The 27,650-nt window shown below is 40.3% G+C and overlaps 1 protein-coding gene across 7 annotated transcripts in view; it reads right to left on the reverse strand.

The window, feature by feature from the left end:
* Positions 1–27,650, reverse strand: part of fto (FTO alpha-ketoglutarate dependent dioxygenase) — a 310,743-nt gene that overhangs the window by 208,932 nt on the left and 74,161 nt on the right. For all 7 annotated transcript variants that reach the window (XM_067997874.1, XM_067997876.1, XM_067997875.1 and 4 more), the window contains exons 5-7: positions 25,166–25,245; positions 17,750–17,887; positions 7,962–8,081 (exon numbers count right to left, since the gene is read on the reverse strand). In XM_067997874.1, coding sequence (XP_067853975.1) covers positions 7,962–8,081; positions 17,750–17,887; positions 25,166–25,245 — 338 coding nt within the window. The remainder of the gene's footprint in view (positions 1–7,961; positions 8,082–17,749; positions 17,888–25,165; positions 25,246–27,650) is intronic.

The following is a 27,650-nucleotide window of genomic DNA, read 5'->3' on the forward strand; positions in this document are numbered from 1 at the left end:
GCCAGAGTACACAGTAAAATCTATTTGACATTTTTTCTCCAAACTGTGCACAAAAATCATGAGGCAACCCCAAGAGTGTATTTTTAAAGAAATGCAATTAACTTTAGGGGGGTATTGTTGATCAAATAAGATAATTTTTATTTGAAATTATATTATAATATTCTGAAATGTAGTTGCGATTGGCAAATAAATTGTAAAAACTGTCTCATTAACTTAGGGGTACTACAGTAACATTTCTGCACCATTTTCAGGATCAGACATGTTCTATTTTTGTAGTTCAGCTTCAGAATACTGTTGAAATTCTCCATGATATTTGGCACTGCAGTTCATCAAAAACTGTTCCTTAAGATGTTATGTGACAGAAAACAGGTTTGCGTTCAGCAAAATGTCAAGAAAATTCAGAATTCAAAGGGTAAGTGAGAGACACCGTGTTGGACTGGTGAGACTGAGGTGCAGGGCTATCTCTTTCCCAGCATTCCATAGGAAGTTGCTTCTTACTCCTGAAGGACTTTGTGCAATTTTAAAAAAATAATAATTTCAATGCAAGAAAGCAATTTCTCATACATAAATATGATAGCACCTGATTTGCTACAGTAAAACCTGGTTTTTATCCAACCTTTTTATATCTTAATCCCTTTATCATAGAATTTGAAAATACTTTCTATTCATTTCAGCACCACTGATCATGTTTTATGTCATAATACAATCTGTTTCATGCAGTATATATTTCTAGGTTTAAAGTGCCCCAACTATCAACAATTAATCTGAGTTTAACATAAATATATACACCTATACCTTTCATATCCAGCCAAGTAAAATCATGGTAGCAGCACTATTTCTCTTTACTCACTTGACTTCCAATATTTTTACAGCCATCTTTTTCTGATTTCCTATTTTACCCCCTTAATTTTCCTCTTTTCATTTTTAAATATACATAGACCTGTTCAGCTACAGCTGCTTAATATTGTGCATGCTGGCTGGCAAAGACCAGCTGCCATCATTGTACTGTTGGATATGATAATAAGAGGGCTTCACTCTGCAAAACTGACTTTGCTGAAGTAACCGACAATACCACACAAAAATTGTAAGGAGACTGCGACATGCGAAACAGGAGTGTGTAAATTTGATTGATGATGGTTTTAAAAATTCAGCAAATGTAGGTCAACAAAAGAGATGGTGAACTTTTAAACCTTTCCTGTAGCATAGAAAGAAGAAAAGCATGTAAAGCAGCATGTGGCTATCATATAGCAGCTCACTGGATTAGCATAATGGCTTCTTCTAATGAATGTGTGCTTAAAAGCACCAAATGCTTGTGAGAGCGCCAAACCCAATATAGAGCTCTGCACGGGCACTGTACGTTTGCACAAATATGCCACTTAAAGCCCCAGTGTCATCTCATTTTGTTTGAGGGCATCTCCACATTCCAGCAGCACTAGCAAGTATGGCAGCTAATGTGATAACACTGGCACTCAACACAGTCATTACATCAACCTGCATAGACACAAAAATGTTCTTTTAAGAAGCGAGTCTCATCAGCGGTATATCTTAAAAAAATACAGCTGCAGAGAATTCTGGTTGTCTCTACAATGCTTTTGCTTCTCTCTTGCTTTTGTTTAAATAGCGATTCTTATGATCTCACCAGAAGACTTGACGTGGAGGAGTTACTCAGGCTGACAGTGTGAGGGAGCTGAATTAATAAACTGCAGAGACACTCATTAACCCTTTGTATCGTTTCAATTAAACTCTTCCCAACACTGTCAGTGACAGGGACTCTTCCAAGCCAGTTCCTCTAATTATGTCGTCATCAGCGAGTAAAGCTCAAAGAAATTATTTTTTTTAAAAAGGCAACTGAAATAAAAAACAAGTTAGGTTAACGGTGATTCTTGATAGCATGATTTTTCAGAAAGGAAAACAGATGGTATGCATTTTGACCTTTAATCTTATGATGATGCAGTAAGATTTTTCAGCAAGCATCATAATATGGAAACTCACCTATACATTCTACAGGAATAATGATCACGTGACTGCTATTATATATCATCACGAAACACCTCTGATAATAAAGCTTTTCCTATGTCACTGTGTCGTTCTATTTTGCAGGAAAAAGATATGGAGGTAGAGATTTCCCCTTTGGGCACTATCGGGAAATTGCGCTCGAAATTGTGTTGGTTAGGTTACAGTTCAAGTTTCCGTGAAAATGCATTTGCATAATCACAAATGCAAAATCTTCCATGAACCAGTGCAATTGGGCATCGTAATACAACATAATAGTTTGGTTTTTTTGCATTAAAAAAGTCCATTGATGTATTTAGGAGTGGTAACCTGGTGCAGTTTTATTAATGTAGCTGAAAATGGGTTTATCACCAAAAATAAGCATTTTTAATAAGTGTCCAGTCATAGAGTTATACAGCACGGATAGAGGCCCTTCGGCCCATCGTGTCCGCGCCGGCCATCAAGCCCTGTCTAATCTAATCCCATATTCCAGCATTTGGTCCGTAGCCTTGTATGCTATGGCATTTCAAGTGCTCATCCAAATGCTTCTTGAATGTTGTGAGGGTTCCTGCCTCCACAACCCTTTCAGGCAGTGAGTTCCAGACTCCAACCACCCTCTGGGTGAAAAAGTTCTTTCTCAAATCCCCTCTAAACCTCCCGCCTTTTACCTTGAATCTATGCCCCCTTGTTATAGAACCCTCAACGAAGGGAAAAAGCTCCTTAGTATCCATCCTATCTGTGCCCCTCATAATTTTGTACACCTCAATCATGTCCCCCCTCAGCCTCCTCTGCTCCAAGGAAAACAAACCCAATCTTCCCAGTCTCTCTTCATAGCTGAAGCGCTCCAGCCCTGGTAACATCCTGGTGAATCTCCTCTGAACCCTCTCCAAAGCGATCACATCCTTCCTGTAGTGTGGCGACCAGAACTGCACACAGTACTCCAGCTGTGGCCTAACCAGTGTTTTATACAGCTCCATCATAACCTCCTTGCTCTTATATTCTATGCCTCGGCTAATAAAGGCAAGTATCCCATATGCCTTCTTTACCACCTTATCTACCTGTTCCGCCGCCTTCAGGGATCTGTGAACTTGCACACCAAGATCCCTCTGACCCTCTGTCTTGCCTAGGGTCCTCCCATTCATTGTGTATTCCCTTGCCTTGTTAGTCCCTCCAAAGTGCATCACCTCGCACTTTTCCGGGTTAAATTCCATTTGCCACTGTTCCGCCCATCTGACCAACCCATCTATATCGTCCTGCAGACTGAGGCTATCCTCCTCACTATTTACCACCCTACCAATTTTTGTATCATCCGCAAACTTACTGATCATACCTTTTACATTCATATCCAAGTCGTTAATGTAGACCACAAACAGCAAGGGACCCAGCACCGATCCCTGTGGTACCCCACTGGCCACAGGCTTCCAGTCACAAAAACAACCTTCGACCATCACCCTCTGCCTTCTGCCACTAAGCCAGTTTTGTATCCAAAGTGCCAAGGCACCCTGGACTCCATGGGCTCGTACCTTCTTGACCAGTCTCCTGTGCGAGACTTTATCGAAGGCCTTACTGAAATCCATGTATATCACATCCACTGCGTTACCCTCATCCACACGCCTAGTCACCCCCTCAAAAAATTCAATCAAATTAGTCAGACATGATTTTCCCTTGACAAAGCCATGTTGACTATCCCTGATTAATCCTTGCTTCTCCAAGTGGAGACTAATTTTGTCCTTCAGAATTTTTTCCAATAATTTTCCTACCACTGATGTTAGGCTCACTGGCCTGTAGTTCCCCGGTTTTTCCCTACTCCCCTTCTTGAATAATGGTACTACATTAGCGGTTCTCCAGTCCTCTGGCACATCCCCTGTGGCCAGAGAGGTTCTGAATATATGTGTTAGAGCCCCCGCGATCTCCTCCTTTGCCTCACACAGTAGCCTGGGATACATTTCGTCCGGGCCTGGGGATTTATCCATTTTTAGGCCTGCTAAAACCGCCAATACCTCCTCCCGTTCGATGTTAATATGTTCGAGTATATCACAGTCCCCCTGCCGTATTTCTATGTCTACATCGTCCTTCTCCATAGTGAAAACAGATGCAAAAAATTCATTTAGAACCCCTCCTACATCTGCTGGCTCCACACACAGATTGCCATTTTTGTCCCTAATGGGCCCTATTTTTTCCCTAGTTATCCTCTTACCCTTAATATATTTATAAAACATCTTAGGATTTTCCTTTATTTTGCTTGCCAGTGTTATTTCATGGCCCCTCCTTGATCTCCTAATTTCTTTTTTAAGTATCCCCCTACTCCTCTAGGGCTTCCTCCGTCTTTAGCCTTTTGTATCTGCCAAAAGCCCTCCTTTTTTTCCTAATCCATTCTCGTATATCCCCTGACATCCAAGGTTCCCTGGAGTTCTTGGAACCACCCTTGACCTTTACGGGAACATGTTGCCATTGTATGGTTTCAATCTCCCTTCTGAAAGACTCCCATTGCTCCAATGCGGATTTTCCTACAAGCAGCTGATCCCAGTCCATTTTGGCCAGATCCTGCCTTATCCTATTAAAATCGGCCTTCCCCCAATTTAGAACCTTTATTTCCGGCTCCTCCCTGTCCTTTTCCATGACCACCTGTGAGTAACCTGATTTTAAATCACTGAAAATAACTTCAAAAAACTACACAGAACCATTTACTAGTTTCATTGGTGTACACTAGTCAGTTTCTTCATAAATTAAATATTTTTTGATAAGTAAAAACTTTTAAAACTTTTAAAACATGCCTATTAGTGCTTGCGCGCCTGAGAAAATGATCACAATTTGAAGAACCTTCCCGAACCAGCGCAATTGGCGGAAACTCACAATGTTGACCTGGGGGTGTGACCAGTTTTGTGAGCAGGCGAATTGAATCTGCGTTAAAGATCATGGAAAACCCAAAAGTAACTGGTTTTGGGCATAACTCACTTACGTTTAAAATTCCCCGATCTTTTGCACTGGCTTGGCCGATTATGCTGGAATCTGGGTGCAAAACTAGCAGAAACAAGCGGAAGCTCCACCCCTTGGTGTTCAAAGAAAAGGAGAAAACTGAATTGTTTGGACCGACTGTCCATTGGAATGGGAACCTATCTACCTTTATAATCAGTCCTACAGACCCCAAGCAAGGACCTGCTAATAAACTCTTGGTGTTTGGAAAGTTACTGCGGAATTACTTGAAAACTTGTAAAAGAAATGTGGTTTTATTTTTATATCTATGACAATAATACTAAATTAGCGGTGAAAATGCTATTAATGATGTCACTTAAATGATTTAAAATGAATGCTTTAGGCCAAATAATAGTGTGCAAGGCTCCACGTTTTGTTTCTGCATAGCAAACCAGAACTTTAGCAATCACAAAGCAAACGTGTACAAATACAAATTAAAATATCGACATCACATTCCTGTCTGTTTGCACAGGATTGCTGCTGATAATCTTTTATACATTAAATGTAGATTTTTCAAACTTCAAGTCAAGAAAACATTAGCCTGCTTTGACACAGTGAGCATTTTTATTGTTGGAGGTACATGGATGTTGCCCTCTAATTCCCTTCACATTCCTCCCCTGCTCTGGTCTCAGTGGCCGACACACCTTCTGCGGCTGAGATGACAGACAGTCTACCTGCTGCCAGGTCTTTGGCAATGCTGGTTTTGAGCTGGCTGCAAAAATGCATGCCACATCAGCCCAGGGATGGTGCGCTCTCTCTTTCTCTGATTTATTTCCTCCCTCCTTGTGAAGAAACTCTCAGTGCTTCGCCACAGCAGTGCAACTGAGATCAGACAGCGGGGGGAATTGAAGCTTTCTCCCATCATTCTATCGTACTATGGTGCTCCAACCTATAATGCTATCTTTACAAATCAGTTTCTTGATAACATGGTGTGTGTATCAGAAACATCAGAATGATTTACTTGCCAGCACATTGGAGATGATGGGCCGGATTTTGCTGTGAAAATAACAGTGAGGTTAACAGCGCTCACAATTATTTATGCACAAATCGGATAGCACATGTGCAGTTAAATGCATAAATCTGGAAATTGCTGTCCAAGATGCACTGCCCCTCCTTAAGCTGCATGAAAACGGCATCTCATTGTCTGGCTCTCCATTCAAACGTGTTGAACGGCGTGAAGTTCCTGTACTGACGTCGCAGCTACGGACTAAAAGCGCCACAAAATGCTAGGGCTTGTCCATTCCAATGTAAGTACCCTTTTAACGGCGTGATAAGTCTTAATTACTGCCGAACCACTTCTCTGGCACTGAAAATTAACTTTTACAAGTGTGGAGTTTCATTCCTTCAGCTTTCAATTATTGTTGGAGACTTTTTTGAAAATTCAAATAACTTTTTTTTTTAAAAACTTTTTCTTTCTCTCTCATAATCCAATCTTTCTTTCCCTCTCTTTATTTCGCTTTCTGGACCTGATTTGACATTGAATTCACTATTCTAACTTACACTTCCTGGTCCAGACTCTGCGCTGCTCCTAACAATTCTTCAATGATTGGTTAAGGAGGTGTTGTAAGATTCTTTACATTGGTTAAGGAGATACACAGTTGCTTGCACTGTTCATACAGGTCCCAGATGCCCCGTAGAGAAAGCCATACCATTTGGATGTTTGTCGGACAGCAACTTGCCATGTAAAACCCCATAGAAAGTCTGTGGGCAAGTGCAATTCTAACAAACGGCTGGTGCCGTTCGTTCGCTGCTCATAACAAAATCTGGCTCAATGTCAATAAAAGATTTTGAAATTAAATACAAGTTGCTAAAAATAAAAATGTAAAAGAAATTATAAATGTATCAAGAGTCACGTTGAGGCACAATAATATACACCCTGGAACACAGTAATGTATAGACACACGCATTGATGAGAGTAACTACATATTTTGCTCAAGTACTTTCTCATCAATTACTTTTTAAATGGTGGCCTATTTTGTTTCAGATTAAAATCTGAATGAGAAACTTGAATTGTTTTAAATCCTAATAATTAAATCTGCATTCCCAGTCTGGCCTGAATACAGCCACCTGAGACTTTCTTTAGCCAGAGTATCTCTTACCCGTGTTACTAGTTTCATATGGGTCAACTGGACATATTTGTTAAGACTGAGCCAAAATCTCCATGTACATCTCTATAATGTTTTCCTTTTATTAAAACCTACTTCTGTCAGTCAAATTAATTATTTGATTTAGTGCACAAATTAGTTTTCCAGTAAACAGACGTCCATGTACAAGTGTGAATAAGGCCATTTTCAAACGATATGTCACAATCTCCTGTTGTTAAATGGCGCGCATTGCTTTCCTGGTATCTGGCTGCTGTGGCTCCAGTGTACTGCTGGTGCAATAGTGCCCTCTGCCGTTTTAATTCTGCAACTGCACTGACCACTGCAGGTGACTTAAGAATGCAAAATGGCTGGGTCGAGGCCCCTCACTCAGCAAGAACTTACTCCAGTCTCAGCCCGGGATACCAAGGTGACAGACTCTGTTACTTACTGCCCTATGAGGATTTTTGAAAAAATAAGTCGTTGCTACATGAAGTTCTGACCAACGTATTAGACATATAAAAGCAGTGAACTAGCATTTAAATTAGAATCAGAAATTGCCTTCATCTAAGAATTTTTATCTGAGTTTGTATGATTATTGAAAAGTATCATCCAGAGTGGCCTATTGATACCACCCTGTTTCTAATTAGAGTCACATAGCTCTGACGTATCAATTGCAGAAAAAAGGGTTCCAAAAGGACTTATTCTTCCATTTGATGCTTAGCTCTATTTTCAATGTGTTTTACAGTTTTAACCATAGAAATAATCTATAGCTGTCAGAGGCACCAGTCTAAACCATACACTGTACTTTTATTTTGAGTATAGTTCCAGAAGAAGGAGCATATTTGTTAACAAGTCATCATTTACCATCCATAGCTTAATGTTGGACCCAGTGAGATACAATGAATCACATACCATTTGCTCCATCTCTCGCCAAGAGTTCTCCAGTACAGCCATTGGTCCAAACCACCAGTCACTCTCCTTTGCAGAACGCTTTCCTTGAAACCAGAATTGTCGCAACCATTCGAACTCCACCTGCAGCAAGAAAGTATAGTTCCATTTCACACAAGAGATCTCCAACCACATGAACACAATTGTGGAACGGTATCGTTCTTTTAATAATTAAATATGAATATTACTCATCAGCACTAAGCAAACCTGTGTAGTACCACCCATATTTGTCTCAATAACTTGCACTTCAATGTTCTAAATAACAAGATCTTAATATTAAGAAAAAAAATGCAAATCTGAAATAAAAGCAAAATACCAGAAATACACATCAGGTCCATCAGCATCTGTAAAGAAAAAATACAGGTTAACATTCTGGGTGTAGATCCTTCAGGAAGTCTGACAAAGAGTCTATGCCCAAAACATAAACCAAATGTTTTCATTTTCATAGATGCTGGCAGACGTGTGCATTTCCAGCACTTTCTGTTTTTAATTTAAGATCTTAAAACTGGTATCACTATCTGGAAGATCCAATCATATGGGTAAGTTACCCCCTATTTTTGGTTGTTTTGTTAAAAATCTTGCCAGTGTGTGTAAGTCACACTCCCATATTTTGTTAGGAAAGGGTATCAAGGAATATGAATCAAATGCTGGTAAATGGAGTTAGGGTACAGATCAGCCATGATTGAATTGAATGGTGGATTGGGCTCAAGGGGCTGAAAGGCCGACTTCTGTTCCTGTGTTCCATACTTGTTGTTATGGCTGCAGTTTTATTAACAATGGCCCTCATGTGTTCCAATTAATGTCTGATATGCTGTGTGTTCAACAAAAACAAATAAAATATTCATTTGTAAACAAGTGTTCCTTGTACAGTGTATAAGTCATACCCAGTCCTTGCAAGGTCCACAAATAGATGTGAAAATGCAACATACACACTGTATTTTATGGTATTTTTTTCCACTACATAAGAAAGAAATGTCATGGTTTTGCTAATTAGGTACCTCTGGAATAAATTCAACATATCTCACAAAATGATTTAATTTTGTCCATATGAGTATGTGGTTACGAGTTTAGAAAAGAAACTAAAATATACTACTGCAGTTTGTGTATGGCGAATCAAAGTTCTAACAAATGGAGCAGTTTTTAATAATCATTCACATATCATCTTGCAGAACTGTTTAGGGAAAATCATAAAGCATATACTGAAGATGTTTAGCAATATTATTTTTGTGTGCTTTTAGCAAATGTTTTGGGCTTCATCTCCTATGTGGTTTGGACAGAGAACATTAGCACAACCAAACACAAATAGAAATGGGTTCTATTTTCTGGATAGTATCAGAACAGAAAAACTTGGAAGCATGAAACTCTTTATAGGAGCCACGCTATTCATCGCTGCATATTGCACACATACGGCCTCTGAATTTATCACATATGCAGTCATTTTGTGCCATCTGTCCTGCGTTGTTTGAATGTGCATTAAGAATGGCTACAAATAAAGAAATGAAATATGAAACTAGAAAGTTATATCTTCCTGTTGTGCAAGTAATGATCACAAATGTATTTCACATTGCAAGGAACTCTCATTAACCAGTATTTTATTAACCCGTAGCGATCAAACAAACAACTTTGCTGGGAGAAAAACTGCCATGAGGCAGCACTTTAAGGGTCAACCCAGATTTGCCTGTGAGAAAAAAGGAAAATATTGACATCTGTGTTTGTGCTCCAAGGAGGTAGAAGAGAAGAGGAAGAAAGTTTACAAATCTGAATGTTCCTATTCATTTGTATTTAGCTTGGGGAATTACAGCCTCTGAAAATGTGAACGATATTGCCCTGTTTTGCTTTGGTTTCTCTATAACCTGCAATATAATAAATACACAAGCTCCTTGTCACACCACAGCTGACACACTAATGCTCAGAGCTATAGTTGTCACATTAGCAGAAAGTAATCAGGATTTAAAGATCGATCAATGAGGGGCCAACACACTCAGTCTAACATTGGCCTCCAGTCCAGGAAACCCCAGTCTCTACTGACGTTTGCACTTGGGGATCTGCAGTCATCTGTGGGACAAAAGGGATGGTGGCTCAGAGGTCCGGTGCCTTGTCATCGGACTGCATCATGGAGATGTCTACACACTCCACAGTCTCACTCTTTTGACTGACTGTGGAGAATAGGAGTTAATGGGTCATCTGAAAATAGAGAGGAATCGAAGACACAGAAGAAAACATAATGACCAGAGCTCCAAACAATTCTAAATAATGGGATGTTACTGTACTGGGATGAGAATCTCACTGGCAAACTACAGTTAGAATGCTAACTACGAAACTAAAATATTTACTCGAGTTTTCCTGTTTAACAGCATTAGGTTTGAGCCCTGAGTAAATACAGTGTCTCATTGGCTTTACTACTATAGGTTGTGAGAAATAATTATTGGTTGGTTTTGGAAAAACAATGGAATTGAATCAATTGAATCTCTGTGTAAGTCTGCTCAAGCAGCCTTCTCTGGCCAAAACCCCAAAGAGATGATAAAAGACCTCCTCCAAAGCAGCTGCTGTGGTTTTAGACTGTAAAACAGTATAGTGATGAAAAAGGGCTAACACATCCCAAACATGCCCTCCTTCAAGTGAGATGGTTGAAAATATCCACCTCCGATCAACCAGGATGACCGTCATAAACAAACGCAGGATCCTATTGTTTTCAAGACAAAATTACTGTTATCGGCCCCCGCTGTAACCTAACTGCCAAAGTAATGAGCATCTGATTTAAATATACAAAATATGCCTGCCCCAGGACTAGGTGGCATTGTGGGTTAGCATGTTCTTTCACCTCTTTGGCCTGGGTTCAAATCCAGCCCTGATTGATGGGATGAAAGTGTCCTCTTGGCTGGTTGTAAGATTCCTATCTGAAATTAGATTTTTCCGGCAAGTTTCCAATTCCAGTGCAGTAACATCCCATTATTTAGTGTTTGTTTGGAACTCTGGTCATAATAATTTCTTCTATGTCCTAATGCCCCTCTTTTCAGATGGCCCCATTAGCCCCTATTCTGTAGAGTCAGTCAGAAAAGTGAGACTGTAGCTCCTGCAGACATCTCCACACATGATGCAGTAAGTGGTGACACAAGGAACCTTGTGTCACCACTCTAGTCCCTTCCTCCCAGAGATAACTGGAGACACCAAATGTCAGCAGCATCTTAGGTGTTTTGACCTGGAGGTCAATATTATACCTAATTCCTAGTGAGTGTGGGCCCACAGCACAGAACTGACAATTTGCTTGGCAAGCTCAGAAGCATGGCCGGAAAAGCGTCACACTGGTATAGGATGCGATACATTTCTGAGGTCTTAGTTGAAGCAAAATAAAGCGAATTTTACACTGTATGCTATACCAGACTTGAGAGTGACTGATGCCCACATTAGGTGCCTGAAATGGGAATCCCTCAAAGATTCACCCCCAAAAATTACCTCTGCCAAGTGAACACTCAGTAAAATTCCATATAAATCCAACAGGATATGTCCTTATACCTGTGATCCCCCTCAGCTCTGAATATACATTGGAGTCAACAATCAATCGAGCTTTTGTATAGCCTACTTTAAACTCCAGATTTAATTGTGAATGAATTCCAAATGCATTGCTATATAGAATTGAAGTGCACAGTTCAGTGTCAATGCATTTGCTCTACTGACTGGATTTCATTAAAGTCCTCCCAGTTTAAAATCAGCTTCAAAGCAAATCCACAATAATCAGATGATCATGAATCTGACTCAAATGGCTGTGCTTGTGAATGGATGCATCAGATGGGCAGTTTCACATTGCCTGACACAGCACAGGTTACAAAAATTTACAGGTCCCTGTTCCAGGGCTCACCATCTTTGACTGAGGACCTTCAGAAACTATTTCCTTTGAGGCGTTACATTGTTAAAATTCCTTCTACTTTAAAATCATTATTGTGAAATACATGATACTGTACTCAGACATAAAGAGTATTTAAATAGTTTGAGACCCTTACCCCTTCTGTGTTTCCACCTAGGTCAGATTTCACTGCTCTTCCAAACACTGTGCTCCCATAATGATAGCAGCAGTAGGGTATTAATACAATGCTGCAATACCTTATGCACAGGATCCCCATTCCACAGTTCAGCAAGCAGTTCCACTGGGTTTATAATCCTTTGTTTAAATAAAAATGAACAAAACAAAGAACCAAAGATCACTGCATACAGTGTCCAAGGGAGACATAGTGACATATGCAAAGCACAATCATGCAATTATGGGACAGCACTGCAGTCCAAAGTTACCTACATTTTCTTTTAACAGAGCATTATCACTGTATTGGGGCATAAAGTGTGCCTGGAAATGGCTCCCACATTAGTTATAGCTGCATTTTTGTGCTGCATGAGACACTGCATATGCTATAGCAGAATTTTGAGATGTATTTTTACATTTGTTTAAAATTTATAGTGGTAGGATGTGATTAGCGATACAATTATCAGTATTAGCCTCACTGCAAACTCCTGTCTCCAAACCTGGCAAAGTGTGCCTCACAAGACAACAGTGGTTCTTTAATACTCTGCTAAATTTTGCATTAAAAAAAATCCTATATAAATAACATTACAGGAGCACAGTGGTTGGAGGAGCAGTAAAATCTGGCACAGAGTAATGAATTTCTGAGGTAAGACATCAAACTGTTTGAAATCTGTTTATACTTGAGAGCTGCATTAGGCTGTTTGCAGGAACAGTTTGGAAGCAGGAGCAGTTTAACAACGCAGCTGCAAAAAATATGTCGTTGGCAGCAAGGCTAGCAGTGACTTGGTTGAAGATTATAGCAGAACTAGTTCTTTTATTTCAAGAATTTTGTTCAATTGGTGGAGCACTTCATCTGGACACACCCAGGGTTTGGTCCAGTATTCCTTGGAAGGAATTTTAAATTCGGGCCTGGTGGTTCCAGACCATGGAGGCAGGATGTTAACAATGCAGAGAGTGAAACCAAGTTAGATTAATTAAGCTTCCACTGTACCTGTGGATTATGTATACTTAGTCACTGCTTTCTGTTATTATTTTCCCAAATACAAAAAAAAGTGTTGAAACAACAATTAAACTGCAACATAAAATGAAATTCTGAAATCAGACATTTTGTCTTTGTGGTGCAAATGAGGTTGGTGCTAATGGAAATTTAAGAAAGCAGACTTTTTACACCAGGCCTCTGTGTGAACCACCTCATACACCATGCTGAAAATAATTTAGCAGCAAAAGTGAGCAAATTGCCCTGAATTCCTGGTAGTGGTGAGCACACTTCAAAGTGAAACTAGCACTGATGGAGCATTGCTTTCACAATGTAACATTTGAAAAATGTATGAGATATGTGCCATAGTCTCAAGATTACAATAGCTGTTTTAGTCAACGTTATTCACATGGACAACAGGTAAATAAGCATCGCTATTATGGATCAATGGTATCTTTGTGCAATGGGTTTAGTTAAATTTCATTATGTGTTGTCACATCATGACAGGACCTCTCTTTAAAAATTACAATGCAGTTCAGCTTATTAGGAGATCTCAGTAATGTGCATCATGCTGAAGGGTACAACTGCTGGATAGTGCAATAACTGCACTCACATTGGAGGTTTGCAATTTTAAAAACACACGTCGGAGGAAGGTCAAGGAAGAGTGCAATGGTGCACAGTCGTGCAGTGCATTTGTGCACCAACAAGATGCATCAAGACAAAGGTTTGCATCTGCTGTTCACCACTAACTGATGACCTTCTCTCAACTATGACTAAAGTACCAACAGAATAGCCGGCACTTCCCCCACATGGAGGGAGGAGATCCACAACACAAATGACCTCAAGAATCTCATGTACCACCTAGTAGATAATTCAATTCAATATTTATTTATAATATTATTTGAATAATTGTGCAAATATAGAGTACATTTTGAAATCTTGGCTGGGATCTTCCACCCTCCCGCCACTGATTTCTGGGCAGAACTGGGGTACATGGTGGCAAAAAATTGAATGAGAACATACTTCACCACCTCCCTGTCCATTGGATTTCCCACTGATAACAGTCAATACGCGTGCCCATATATGGTGGGATGTATTTCAATAATATGTAAATGAGGGAAATACTTCATCCAACATATTTCTCATCATTTGTGCCACACTAAATGCCAGCACCCGCGTGTGCCCCTGGCGTCCAGTTTTTCTGTGATAGTAGCTGGGTAGGGGCATTTAATTTTTTTAAAATCGGAAGGTCTGTGCAACTGATCACAGAGCAAGGCCTTTTGCAGCAAATCTCCCCCACAATCCGGTTGGACTCCCTGGTGATGGCTGTGGAGCCTGCCAAAAATACATTAATGATTCCGAGGCTAGGTGATCGGCCAGGTTAAGGGACACTGCTTTGTGGAGGGTGGAAGTCCTGATGCACCAGACATGTGCCACGATTCAATGGAAGCAGAAACTGTGGGCCACTGTGCCACAATCATTCAATTCTTCACCCTACAATCTCTGAAAGTAACTGTTTGCTTTCAGCTTCTAAATAATTGACATTGTGGTTAAAGACTGTTTTGCTCTATCTTCAGAATTCAGGAATTAGTTGCATAGTCTCCAAAATGTTTTAAAAAGTACATACTTACCATTTGGACAATGGTTGAGATGGGTAACTGACAGCAAAGGAATTTGACTCTACACATGCTGGTGGATCATGATCAGTGACAGTAACTATGCACTTAAGCACTGTAATGTGGATTTCTACCTGTCATCACAATGTATTTTAATGTTAACCATTGCCTGCAAGAAATTTTCCAACACCCCTCGAAAGGCTAATGATTGAAACATGGAGATTGTTAAAATCATTTGAAATGTGACTGATCTATTTTGGCATCGGTTTCCAATTTTCAAAGGGTTGTCCGTTTGCTATGTGATTGTGTGGCACACTGGATTGCCTGTTACAAATGCCAGGCTGCAGGCAGGCGTGGATGCTATTGAAGATGTATGCAGATACACACTAAATACTACTTACCCAGTTAGAGCTCACAGTAATAAATTGTAAAACCCAGCACACTTTTCTAAACATCCCCGTCTGTTTGCACAACACAACTGAGCACTGATTAAAGGCAGAAGCTCAGGTTCTTAGTCAGGACTAAATATCGAAGGTCAGGTACAAGAGTGCTTGGCATTTAGTGCGCATGACATACTGAGTAAATTATTTACAAACGCTGGTGAATGAAGGCCACCTGCTCAGGTAATCCATATTTAATTTCCTGTGTACCTGCCCAACTTATCAACTGCAGCGACATTCTATTCTGACATGCTGAAACATACATTACCCTTGCTGTGACTGTTTGCAGACCAATATTCTCCACAGTGACCCCAGAGTCAAACTACACTAACCCCTTTCAATTTAAGTAGCTGAGATTTTTCTACATTGCACTGCTCACAGACTAAACTCAATCAATTTTCAGAGGACCGCTAGGTGGTATCTGATGAGTAAAGAATCAATACCTAGCATGTTCATAGCTATACCCCAGAGCTGTAGGTTGGCTAGGACCAGAAAGCATGGTCCAGCTGGCTTAGAGGCCCAGCAATCAATCAAGGCTGCCAAATCATATATCTTTGTGTAAATTATTACTGACCATACAATCACCAGCTAGCTGCATTGATAACTTAATTCATTCTGTAATAGTGCATTAGTATGCTTTGCTGCAACTATCTGAAGGCTGGCCAGGTAATTGCTTCAGCTTGCTGTATTTGAATGCTCACTCACACACACTAGGAGCTTTCTGTGCAAAGCCCATCAGTGGGACACATAGTAAAGTCAAGAAAAATATACTTAAGACAATGCCTAGTTAGCCACCGAGAGTCAATAAATCAAGAATCAAGAACAGTGACTCTCATGGGCAACCTGCAGCCAACAGCCCAATCTGTCATTTCCAACGCTGCAGAAGTAACTGGTGACCTTCCAGTACAAGTCTGCACTCTGTCATATTTCTAACCACTGTCCAAGGACCAACTTCAATTCAAGTTAAAGAGAGCAATCCATAAAAAGGCTGATGATTTGAACAGTCCTCAGTGTGGCAGTTCAGACTCAAACACTTTAAACAGCAATATTATTTGACTTTACAATTGTTCAAAAATGCTGTCATTTTATCGTAGTTGTGTCTAGGGCACACAGCCTTGCATGGACAAAATGAACCTCTCAGGAGACATTGGTCAGCAGGGTAGTTCATCGTTATCATGTTGAGACTTATCTACGACAATTACTAACTGCTCTGCAAAACTTCTGCTATTTGATTATAAGCAACAATGACAGTGGCCCTTGCTCTCCTCACATAATCATTTTTTGTTCCTTCACATCTTTCCAGACCTTGAGACAATGCAGTGCACCGAAGGTACTCAGTGCTGCAATAGCTCCAACAAATACGAACAAATCTTTGCTCTGCCATGGTATTATGTGGAGATTGTGCCTTCACTCCATCAGAGAAAGCTATCATGCCACACAGGACACTGTACTCAAAGTGACTTTGACTCTCAGAATAACCAGAGTCTTCACAAATCAGTAGTGTAATACCAGAATTACATCATAATATCCATATTCCCAACAATAATTATTATACTAGAGTTTCATTAGGTTTTAGACTAGCATCAGAAGTCTCAATAGTAATAGAAGAGCTTTTATATTAAAGAGATTAAAAAAGGGTAGGCAGTAAAATGTATCCACCATTTACTGCATATTGAAAAATTTCACATGCAGAAAGCTTCAGCTTAATTACCTTGGTAGGTAGTGTTTAAAATATACTAACCCTGATTTTAACCCTGCACACCTGGTGGAAATGGTGCGTGTGAGGGGTTAAAATCGAGTTTGGAAATTCACCGCACGGTTCCTGATATGGTTACACTGGCTGCCATTTTAACTGCCGATTGTTTTTGCATTGGGACAGGTGCCCACTTCAGGCAAATGGGAGCCTAATTACAATGTAAAACTTGTGTTCATCTGGACCCACAGGCGATTTTAACTGAAAATCGATGAAGCCCTGCCCACTCCCAGACCCGCCAGTAAAACCTGGGGGTAGGGAGGATCATGGCCAGAAGCAGCTCAGGTAAAAAAAAAAAGTTTCCTTGTCGGTCAGGAGGAGCCTCAGGACCCCCTTCCCCCACCTCGATCAAATTACTTCACTGCCAGGGACCATCCCCTCAGGTTCCCAGTGGCGTCCTCCTGCTGCCTGAAATCCTGCTCCCACCCGCCGGCCTCCAAGTCATTCCAGCCAGGTGGGAGTCTCATTTAAATCATCTAAATGAGAGCCAGGCGTTAAAATCTCCTGGGCCTAACGCTGGGTGGGGGCGGACAGACTGTCACCCACATTGGCCCCCGCACGCTGCACTTCCATCCTAGTTAAAATCAGGGCTGCTGTTTCTGAACTTAACAAGCTATTTGTAACACCTTTCAGCAATTTCCAGATAAAAAAACAACCTGACTGGTCCTTTAGTCTCTAACACAGGACAGTATTTTAACCAATATAAGCCATCATAGCTTAGAAGCATTTTAATTTCATGCTATGGATTTACATCTGACCCTAAGACAACCTGGTCTTATGGCTTGTTGTGAATTATTTGGACGTGTTGCCATATGGCAATTTATATACAGACAAATGAGACACACTATAACCTTGTACATTTAACTCCGAATAATTTCAATTTTATTTTGTTGCAGGGACAGTTACTAATTAACAATTTCAAAAATGAAATCAATATGCAGTAAGCTATTTTTACCTCATTGTGAATCTCTTCTGTTTGTCTCACAAAAGCAGGTTCCAAAGAAATCAGGGAGGAAAGGACAGGATCCTTTTGCAAGTTCTTCATGGCTACTTCACAGCGTCCAAAAATGTAGTCCAATGTACCACTTGAACACTGTAAAACACATAGTTTGACTGTATATTAACTAGGTTGCCACGTACATACAACCTACGAGGGGTCTGAGAAAAACATGGAATTCATTTGCAACTTGGTTGTTCTGTTTCTCCTTATTTCAAAATCGATTCTATTGTAGAATCATCATTTGTCCAGAAGAACTTATTGCCACATACACAGAAATCATTATCTGGAAAAATATTACATCGAGGAACCAAAACATAGAAGACATGAAACACCTTCAAAAATAAAATCAGCATATTACCCCTGGCAATTTTTTCATAATTCAGGTATTGTGTGTTATGATATTTCTTCTGTTTGGTCAGGAGCATTAACACTGGGCATTAAAACTGTTCAGATTGAAACAGTGCTATTTAATTTTAAATACTTTGCCGATCCAGAGTTGAGTTTCAAACCTCACATCTTGGGGGTTGGATGACTCCTATAACCTGCACAAATTTTGGCCCATGGTTTCCAACATCATCTGAAGAAAATGTAATGCAATCTCAGCAATTGTTTATTAGTTGCTACAATTAAATATTTTCTGCATTGCATTGTTGACTTTTGTCTTTTGACTAATGCTGCTTGTGATAAAAGAGGCTCCGTGTAACTCTGCACTGCAGATTCTCATAAAAACTTTGGTAGCTGGAACAGATTTTTTAAACAATGTCAAAAGAAACAGGTCCTGGGTTACAATTTCCATGGAGTGCATAACATAGTCATGAAGACATTACTAAAATGGGATATCAAAACAGCTTGGTGTTATTCCTCAGCAAATTAATTATAAAGTTTAAAAATGCAAATAAAGTAACATTCAAGGTTCTATACGAGTTTAAAAATCCCACACATGCAACATAAATTTGAATTCTAGTGAATCTCAACGCTGAGCAATGCAGATTCCAGGTGACAATGTGTTAAACAGATAAGTATTTATATCAGTAACCAAGTGGTTATTGTTCTGGACCTAGCAACTCAGAGGTTGTGAATTCAAATCAAACCATGGCAAGTTATGAAACTGAATTCAATACATCTGGTAATTTGTGAGCTAGGCACCAGAAAAATAATCATGAAAGCTAATAACTGCCTTCAGGGACTCCAGTCCCACACTTCATGGTTGATTCAAAATGCATTTTAAAGTGGAGTAAAACAATCGCTACCAAGTTTAAAAATAAGGAAGAAATCATACGCGAACAACCCAGTCATCAACATGACATAGGCTATCTCAGCCCAGTCGACCTTGCAAAGTCCTCCTCACTAACATTTAGGAACTAGTGCCCAAGTTGGGAGAACCATTCCGCAGACTAGACAGGCAGCCTAATATAGTCACACCCACAGACTGCTCCATCACCATCCATGGATATTTTATGTTCTATTGGCAGGATAGATCCACCCGAGATGGGGACCCTACGAAGTTTATTACTTCAACTATACTTCTTGCTGATTAACTATCGCATCCCCCAACTGACGAATTGATACTCCTTCTTGTTGACCAAGCTCCGAGAAAGAGACTGGTGCCAGAGTAGGCCTGGAGATGGTGAGGGGACCAACACGGGGAAGTAATCTACTTAACCTCATCAACTTACCGGTTGCAGATATATCTGTACACGACAGCATTGGTGGGTCATCCCCCGCCTTAAGGACATCTCTCATCAATACAAAGAATTACAAAGAATGTAGAGCACAGAAACAGGCCATTCGGCCCAACAGGTCCATGCCAGTATTTATGCTCCAGGTGAGCCTCCTCCCACCATTCTTCACCTAACCCTATCAACATAACCTTCTAATCCCTTCTCCCTCATGTATTTATCTAGCTTCCCCTTGAATTAGTCTATGCCAGTTGCCTCAACTATGCCTTGTGGTAGCGAGTTCCACATTCTTACCACTCTTGGGTGAAGAAGTTTCTCCTGAATTCCCTATTGGATTTATTAGTGACTATCTTATACTTATGGCCCTTAGTTCTGGTCTCCCCCACGAATGGAAACATCTTCTCTACATCTACCCTATCGAACCCTTTCATAATCTTAAAGTCTTCTCTTTTCTAGAGAAAACAGCCCCAGCCTATTCAATCTTTCCTGATAGGTATAACCTCTCATTTCTGGTATCATCCTAGTAAATCTTTTTTGCATCTTCTCCAGTGCCTCTATATCCTTTTTATAATATGCAGACTAGAACTGTTCGCAGTACTTCAAGTGTGGTCTAACCAAGGTTTCTACAAGCTTAGCATAACTTCTCTGCTTTTCAATTCTAACCCTGTAGAAATGAACCCCAGTGCTTGGTTTCCCTTTTTTATGATTTTATTAACCTGCGTCGCTTTTAGTGATTTGTGAATCTGTCCCCCTAAATCCCTCTGCTCCTCTACCCAAATCGTTTATGTAAATGATGAACAATAATGGTCCCAGCACCGATCCTTGTGGAACACCACTTCCCAACTTTTGCCAGTTTGAGTAACTAGCTTTAATCCCTACTCTCTGTTTTCTGTTTTGTAGCCAGCTTGCTATCCGTTCTGCTACTTGTCCCCTGAATCCACATGCGCTGACTTTAGTCATGAGCCTACTATGTGGTACCTTATCGAAGGCCTTTTGAAAATCCAAATATATTACATCTATTGCATTGCCCTTGTCTATACTTTGTTATTTCTTCAACGTGTTCATGTAGTGTAACCTCATGGCCCAGGACATGCCTCACTCTTTCGTCGTCATCAAACCAGCAGACCAATCCTGGTTCGATGCAGAGTGTTGAATGGCATGCCAGGAACAGCACCAGGCATATCTTAGAATGAAGTATGAATCTAGTGAAGCTACTATACAGTGCTACCCTGCATACAAAACACTAAAAGCTGGCTATAGAATTAAGTAGGCCCACAATCAACAAGTCAGAGCAAAGCTCAATGGCTCTACTACATTCTAGTCAAGAACAGTGGTGGACTATTGGGAAACTAACAGAAGGAGGAGGCTCCATGACATCCCCATCTTCAACCCTGGTGGTCCCTAACGCATGAGTGCAAGAGACAAGGCTGAAGTGTTTCCAAGCATCTTCAGCCAAAAGTGCAGAGTGGATAATCCTACTAGGCCTCCTCCTGAGATCCCTACCGTCATTGCCAATTTAATTCACTCCACGTGACATTAAGAAGCGGCTGAGTGCACTAGACCAAGCAAAGGCTGTGGGCTTTGACAACATCCCAGCTGGGGTGCTGAAGACCTGTGCACCAGAGCTAGCCAATTCCTAGGCCAAGCTGTTCCAGTACAGCTAGGTACTGGAACTACCTGAAAAAGGGGAACATTGCTCAGGAATGTCCTATCCACAAAACAACAGGATAAATCCAACCTGGCAAATTACCCGACTAGCAACTCCTCACAATCATCAGTAAAGTGATGGAAGGAGTTATTAACAGTGCCATCAAGCAACATTTACTCACCAATAACCTGCTCACCAATGCTCAGTTGGGTTCCAGCAGCAATCAATCAGCTCCTGGCCTCGTCCCAGCTTTGATCCAGACATGGATGCAAGAGCTAAATGGCAGAGGAGAGGTGAGAGTAGCTGCCCTCGACATCAAGGCAGCTCTTGACTGAATATAGCACTAGGGGGCCCTAGAAAAATGGAGATCACTGGGGTGAAAAGGACAGGGAGGTTTTGGATTCAGTTGGCAGAAAAGAAAACAACATTTCTAATGTGCCAAATCATGTCAGGTCCAAGCAACAAGTCACACATTTACTGTGGCCTAAAAAAATTTTGGAGAGAAAAGTATTAAAAGTTGCAATGTGTGGTTTCTTACAGTACTTAGTTTGTAATTCTAGAAATTGCTTTTTTAAAAATCTGATATTTCAAATCAACAAGTGACTAGTTTCAGCGGTTGATAGCACTCTCGCCTTTGAGTCAGAGGTTGTGGGTTCAAGTCCAAGTCCAGAGACTTGAGCACAAAATCTGGGCTGACACTCCAGTGCTGTACTGAGGGACTGCTGCACTGTCGGAGGTGCCGTCTTTCAGATGAGATGCTAAACCAATGCCCTCTCAGATGGACGTAAAAGATCCCATGGCACTATCCGAAGAAGAGCAGGGGAGTTCACCCTGATGTCCTGGCCAATATTTATCCCACAGCCAACATCACTAAAAAAACAGATCATCTGGTCATCATCACATTACTGTTTGTGGGACCTTGCTGTGTGCAAATTAGCTACCGCATTTCCTACGTTATAACAGTGACTTCATTTGAAATGTACTTCATTGGCTGTAAAGCGCTTTCGGACGTCCTGAGATCATGAAAGGCGCTATATAAATGCAAGTTTTTCTTTATTTTAGTTAGTAGTCTTCTGCTTAAGTTTAAGGTGAGATATGTAACTACAACCCAAGTAAAACAGCATCATATTTTGTCAAGTGAATAACATTTAAACTTTATACCAGTAATTAACTTTCAACTCTTTGGCCACAGAAATAGTAAATCTAAATTATTTTTAGATAACAAATCTTGTCTGTCTGTAAGAGGCACAGAATTATTAGCAAAATACACAATGATCAAGGATGGCCTTTTCCAAATAATTATTCCTTGTTATGCAGTTTTAATATATTTGCCTCCCAATTTTCTCCCCGACTGCCACCCTGGCTCAGATCAACCAGCTCAGCACAGGTCAGGAATCGAATGTGTACTGCTTTTAACTGTTGCTCCAAACCAAATTAATCATTCATAACAACACAATGTGCAAACTGTGCTAAGTAGCTTAATTCAACTTGAATCTGAAGACAATATTCCCCAAGCGAGGTAAAAATTTGATTTACAATAAAAATTATTTCAGCTTCTAGTACTGTAAATAACCAAACTCCTGGGAATACGGTTTACCTATTCTAAAACCAGCTGCATTTCTGAACTTTGACATTACTAGTTGGAACAGACTTGTACTATCATACATAAGCTATTTAAACTAAACTCAGTTCACCTTCATGACAATTAATTGTTGATGTTGAGCACTGAATCTACTTCAGTTATTTTGGCAAAATGTTCCTACAAGGGATTCATTGATACAAGTAAACAGAACTCCAGATTCGCCCAGCAGTTCAGTGAGTTTAATTAACACTGGGATCGATTTTAACTGCCACCACCAGGCGGGAATGGCGAGGTAGTGCTCTGAAAATTGCAGGGCTGCACTTAGCACTTCGTTTCCACTCCCAATCCACTTCATGCGGATGACATGGCTGCCCTTCCTGAAGGGAACCTCATTAATGTATTTAAATCGGGGTCCTATGATGTCAATGGGACCCCAATGCTATTTTCACTGAGCAGCTCCTAATCAGGCTGTCCAATACCTCGAACAATTGCTGATGCACAAAAAAGCAGTTTTCTTTTGAAGGCGGGGCTCCTCAAGTCACATCTCTGTTCTCTTCAGTACAGCTAGGACTCGAGTGAGCTGTCTCCTGGGCTATCCTTTCCACTAGACTTTGCTCCTGTGCACTTGTGCTCTCTGATTCACCCTGTGCAGACCCTTGTAAATCACTATCTATACCAGTTGGTGTGCCAATTTCTGTGCTGGTGTTTGAAAGGGATGGAACAAGTGCCGGTGCTTCTTCACAAGGGCTGTCCATCTCCAAGTCTTGTTAGGAACATAGGAAGATAGAAACAGGGGCAGACTGAGGGTCCGAGTCATGGAATGGACCTAGAGAAAAGGGGAGGCAAGGTTAGCATGGAATGGAAAGGTTAGGGAGTAACAGATGATTGCCAGCACTATGCAGCACCAAGTTACCACGTTGCTAATGTGTGTGATTGTTTGAGGAAAAAGAAAAGGTAAGAGTGATAGGCAAACACCCTCCTGAGCGTGGCCTCCAGCCTTGCCAATGCTCATCAAGCTGTCTGGCCCAATCATTTTCCTGCTCCATCTGGGTGAGGGCTTGTATGGAGCCTAGCCCTCCCCTTGTTCCAGTTCTCTCCATCGAGTTGTGAGCAACCTTGTCTTGTAAATAGAGTGAGATAGTGTGTGGTTCTTGTAAAGGGTTGTGCAGATGTGTGGGGCAGCATGCTGAGAGGGAGAAGCAGCAAGTTGTGAACATGATGGGTAGGTTGTCATGTGCAAGAAAGTGGTTCCAATGCGTTATGTGAAAGCAGTTAGCAGAAGGATGAAATGCTTTCCAGTCATTACTAGCTAAAATCAGCAGCAGGTGAGTGTGTGATTTGTAGAAAGGGGGAGATGATTCAGTGTACCATTATGATTGGGAGAAGCATGCAGAGCAGGGAAGAGAGTGTGTATGGAGTGCTGGGGGGGTCGGTGGTGAGGAGGTGCTATGGCAATGTTTGATATGGAGGAATAGAGCTAGCAAGACATCATACTCAACCTTGCTGTCTGGGTCAGGTCGTTGAAGCACTTGAAGCACTGCATCCATGTCCTGGGTGTGATGGTCCTGGCATTGATATTTTCAGCCACTTCCCTGTAGGCCTGCTGCAGAGTCTGCCTGGGTACCCTCCTGCCATTTGTGGGGAATAGGACCCATCTGCATGCCCCCACCTATTCAAGGACCTCCACCGCTGACCTGCTCAATCATAGTGCTCTTGCCTCAGACAAGTTTCAACCCAAAGTCAGCAAGAACATCCAGCGAGTAAAAGGTCACCTCACCTGAAGAGGTGGAAGCATGCTTTAAATAGGCATCAGGCTCATCGAAATCTTGTTCTCCAACTGGGCAGGCTGGAAATACATCGGCAGCCCGCCAATGAAATTTATATAAGGCCTGACTATCAAAATGGCTCGGGCCTCAGTCCCAATTGCCCCGCCCACTGTCTGACTGAAAACCGCCCAAAATCAAAATATAACCCTTTATCTCTTTCCATCACAGTAAAATTAGGTAACACAAATCAAACTGCCATAAATATAAAGGAAATCATTTCTTATACATGCAATAAATACATTGGGAATACTTGTATCTCTATTTTCTACCTTCACGTTGCATACATCGATAAAAGGTAGGATATGTAAAAAAGATTTAACAAAACCTATAGTTGATCTGGCTTCATTGTGCAATGTGTTTGGTGAAACATTTAACATATGTGAAATCTTTTGATTTAATCTTGAACAAAGCACCCTGGTATCAAAATAATCTTTTATTCAATTTTCAGCTTTGTACAATATTAGGTCACAAGAGTTCAGAGGGAAAAAAAAGAAAGACTGAAGAATTTCAGACTGTAGATGGAAGTTTTAATATTCATATGGTACAGCAGCATGACAATTGTGCTACCAGGTCAAAACGTTTCATTTCAGTAACAGAGCAAAAATAAAACAAGCATGTTTTAACATCCAATCTTACCTCCGCCACTCGGTGGGTAGAGCTGAAGCGAGGCCGCATTCCAGACAGCACACAATGTTGATGGGTCATATTAAGATCATCTAAGAACAGATTACAAGGCACAATCATATTTAATCCACATAAAAATATTAAACATGAAATTTAATCTTTGAAGATAGAAAATTAGTGACTGTGCAGTACACACAACAAACCAATCATTCAAGAGAAAGTCATACTTCAAGATTCATGAAACTAAAACAGAACCTGTAGGATCGGTGATACCAGAAAATCAATAGAAAATGTCACGAATACTGAAAGCAACAGAATTGCCTGGGAGGCATATAGTTAAAAATAAATATTTTAAAAAATGAAACAGATGCTTATATATACACAATGCTTTTCCATCAATCATCATCAAATTGGAGAGTTAAATTTTTATCCTTTGTTACAATGAGAAATTTGTAACAGGACAATTTTCTGTTCAGAAGCATTCAGTGCAGTAAAGAAGCGTAAATAAGTACACACACATTGTGTGTGTACTTATTTCTCCTTTTTATGTCCTCTTTACACTTTGAGCTGTAACCAATTTTTATGAATCCCTTCACTGGCTCAATGTGCCTGCACAAAGACTCTCATTTAGGGCACTGCATTGCAGTTCTGAAATATTCTAGCTTTGCTGGTTATTTTAATAATATTGGCAGTATATTTAATTAAATCAATTTCACAACTTTACACTGAGAGCTGACTGAGATGGCATGTCTATGCGATGAGGAGTCACTCTTCAACAGCACTTTGTCTCCTCTATCAATTCCCAATCTGTGAACATGATGTAAAAATTGGCTTTTTTCGCATTTAGCCCAGGTGGATCAATGAACCCATAAACAGGGGTAAGTCAGGGGTTGCAAACAATCTGAGCATGCATTAGGGATGGCTAAAGTCAGATCTGTGGCTAAGGAATGTAGTAGTAAAACAGGATACCTTTAGTCAAGCTGGTTACTGCACACTAACATTGCATAAATGTCCCTTTAATTCTGGTTTTAGAGTGGCCCGTTTCCAGTGATAGAAACAGACAATTGTCTCCCTTGGTTAAATAAAACATTGTTCTGGTGTTTCAAAATTCTGCCTTCAAAGCAAAAACTATATTTTTCCATTTTATTTCCCAATCGGTCTATCCTTTCAGTGGCCACTCAAGGAATAAAAATACATCTACTGGGACCATGTGGCATTGGCTTGAAATGGGGCCAAAATACAATTAGTTGTATTTAAATTCTGAGATATGGTTCAAATTGCATAGTGAAGTTTTATGAAGAATAAACTGCTGAGCACCAATACTAATCTTTCTAGGACTTGATCAAGTCTTACGACACCAAAACATTAATTATAACAAGGTCACTCTCTCAGCTAATTACAAAATACTGCAGATATAGAAATATTTTGGTTTTGTATATTTTAAATTATAAGAAAATTAGAAATTTCATAAGTAGGTTAATGACCTCTGAGAATTTAGTAATTCTCATTCTCTATACACCATGAGGTAGATTCCATGGTTGATAGAGCTCACAGTGATGGCTTGCTTCTTCAAAATAACATTCTCTAATTGTCCATTTTTTAAAAAGAGATAAACACACTTCTACACAAATGTCCGTATGTGTAGATATATTATCCTTTTGAACTGAAACATTAACTGTGATTGATTAAAGAGCTGACGTTTGTTTGAAAATACGTTTCACTATTTCCCACTATGAAGAGCTGTTTTCACTATTTCCTGATAACTGACCCCAGGAAGCTGTAGTCTTCAAAGAGTGATGTCAGCAAACAATAGAAGAGAGAACCATTGCCCATTGACGTCACTAAGCACATGCTTGTGAAAAATTGGTGAACAGTTTTCCAAAAATAGTTTAGCATGGCACAAAGCCACATATCGGCTATGAGCTGCCCAATTGTGAAAATCACTATCCTTCAATTACCAATTATTAATTGAAAAATTCAGAAACTGCATGTTTTGTTGTCTCTGATTCTATCGGTCCCTGTTCTCCATTGTGGTTTAACAATAAATTTAAGTTCAAAGATAGAACTAAACCAATAATGGGTCCATATTTAGGGCTTTAAGGTAAACCATTTGTTCTCAGATTACAGAAGTGAACTTACAAATGTACAATAATGGTCTCAGCCTCTGGTGCCTGCTTTGGCAGTATGATATATCTCTTGAGTATTAGGTGCTGATAGATGGTCAGGCACCCAAGTAATTAATGATCCTCCTCTGTAATGTGCCTATCAAGTACATGTTCCACCTAAATATCAAGTCAATGGTGTCAGATTAGATTCAGGCTTTGATTACCAGGGCCTCTTTGCATATGCACTTCTGTCACAAAGCACCAACTGTAGAGCAACATGTAAGAGATTAAAAGTTTGCTTGTTGGTTCGTTTCCAAATCTATTGCATTACGAAACTTGGTAATTTATTCAAAACAGAATACTTCCTAAGTCTCATTAACTCCACATCCTTG

The sequence above is a fragment of the Heptranchias perlo genome, chromosome 16, assembly GCF_035084215.1.
Source record: "Heptranchias perlo isolate sHepPer1 chromosome 16, sHepPer1.hap1, whole genome shotgun sequence".
NCBI lineage: Eukaryota > Metazoa > Chordata > Chondrichthyes > Hexanchiformes > Hexanchidae > Heptranchias > Heptranchias perlo.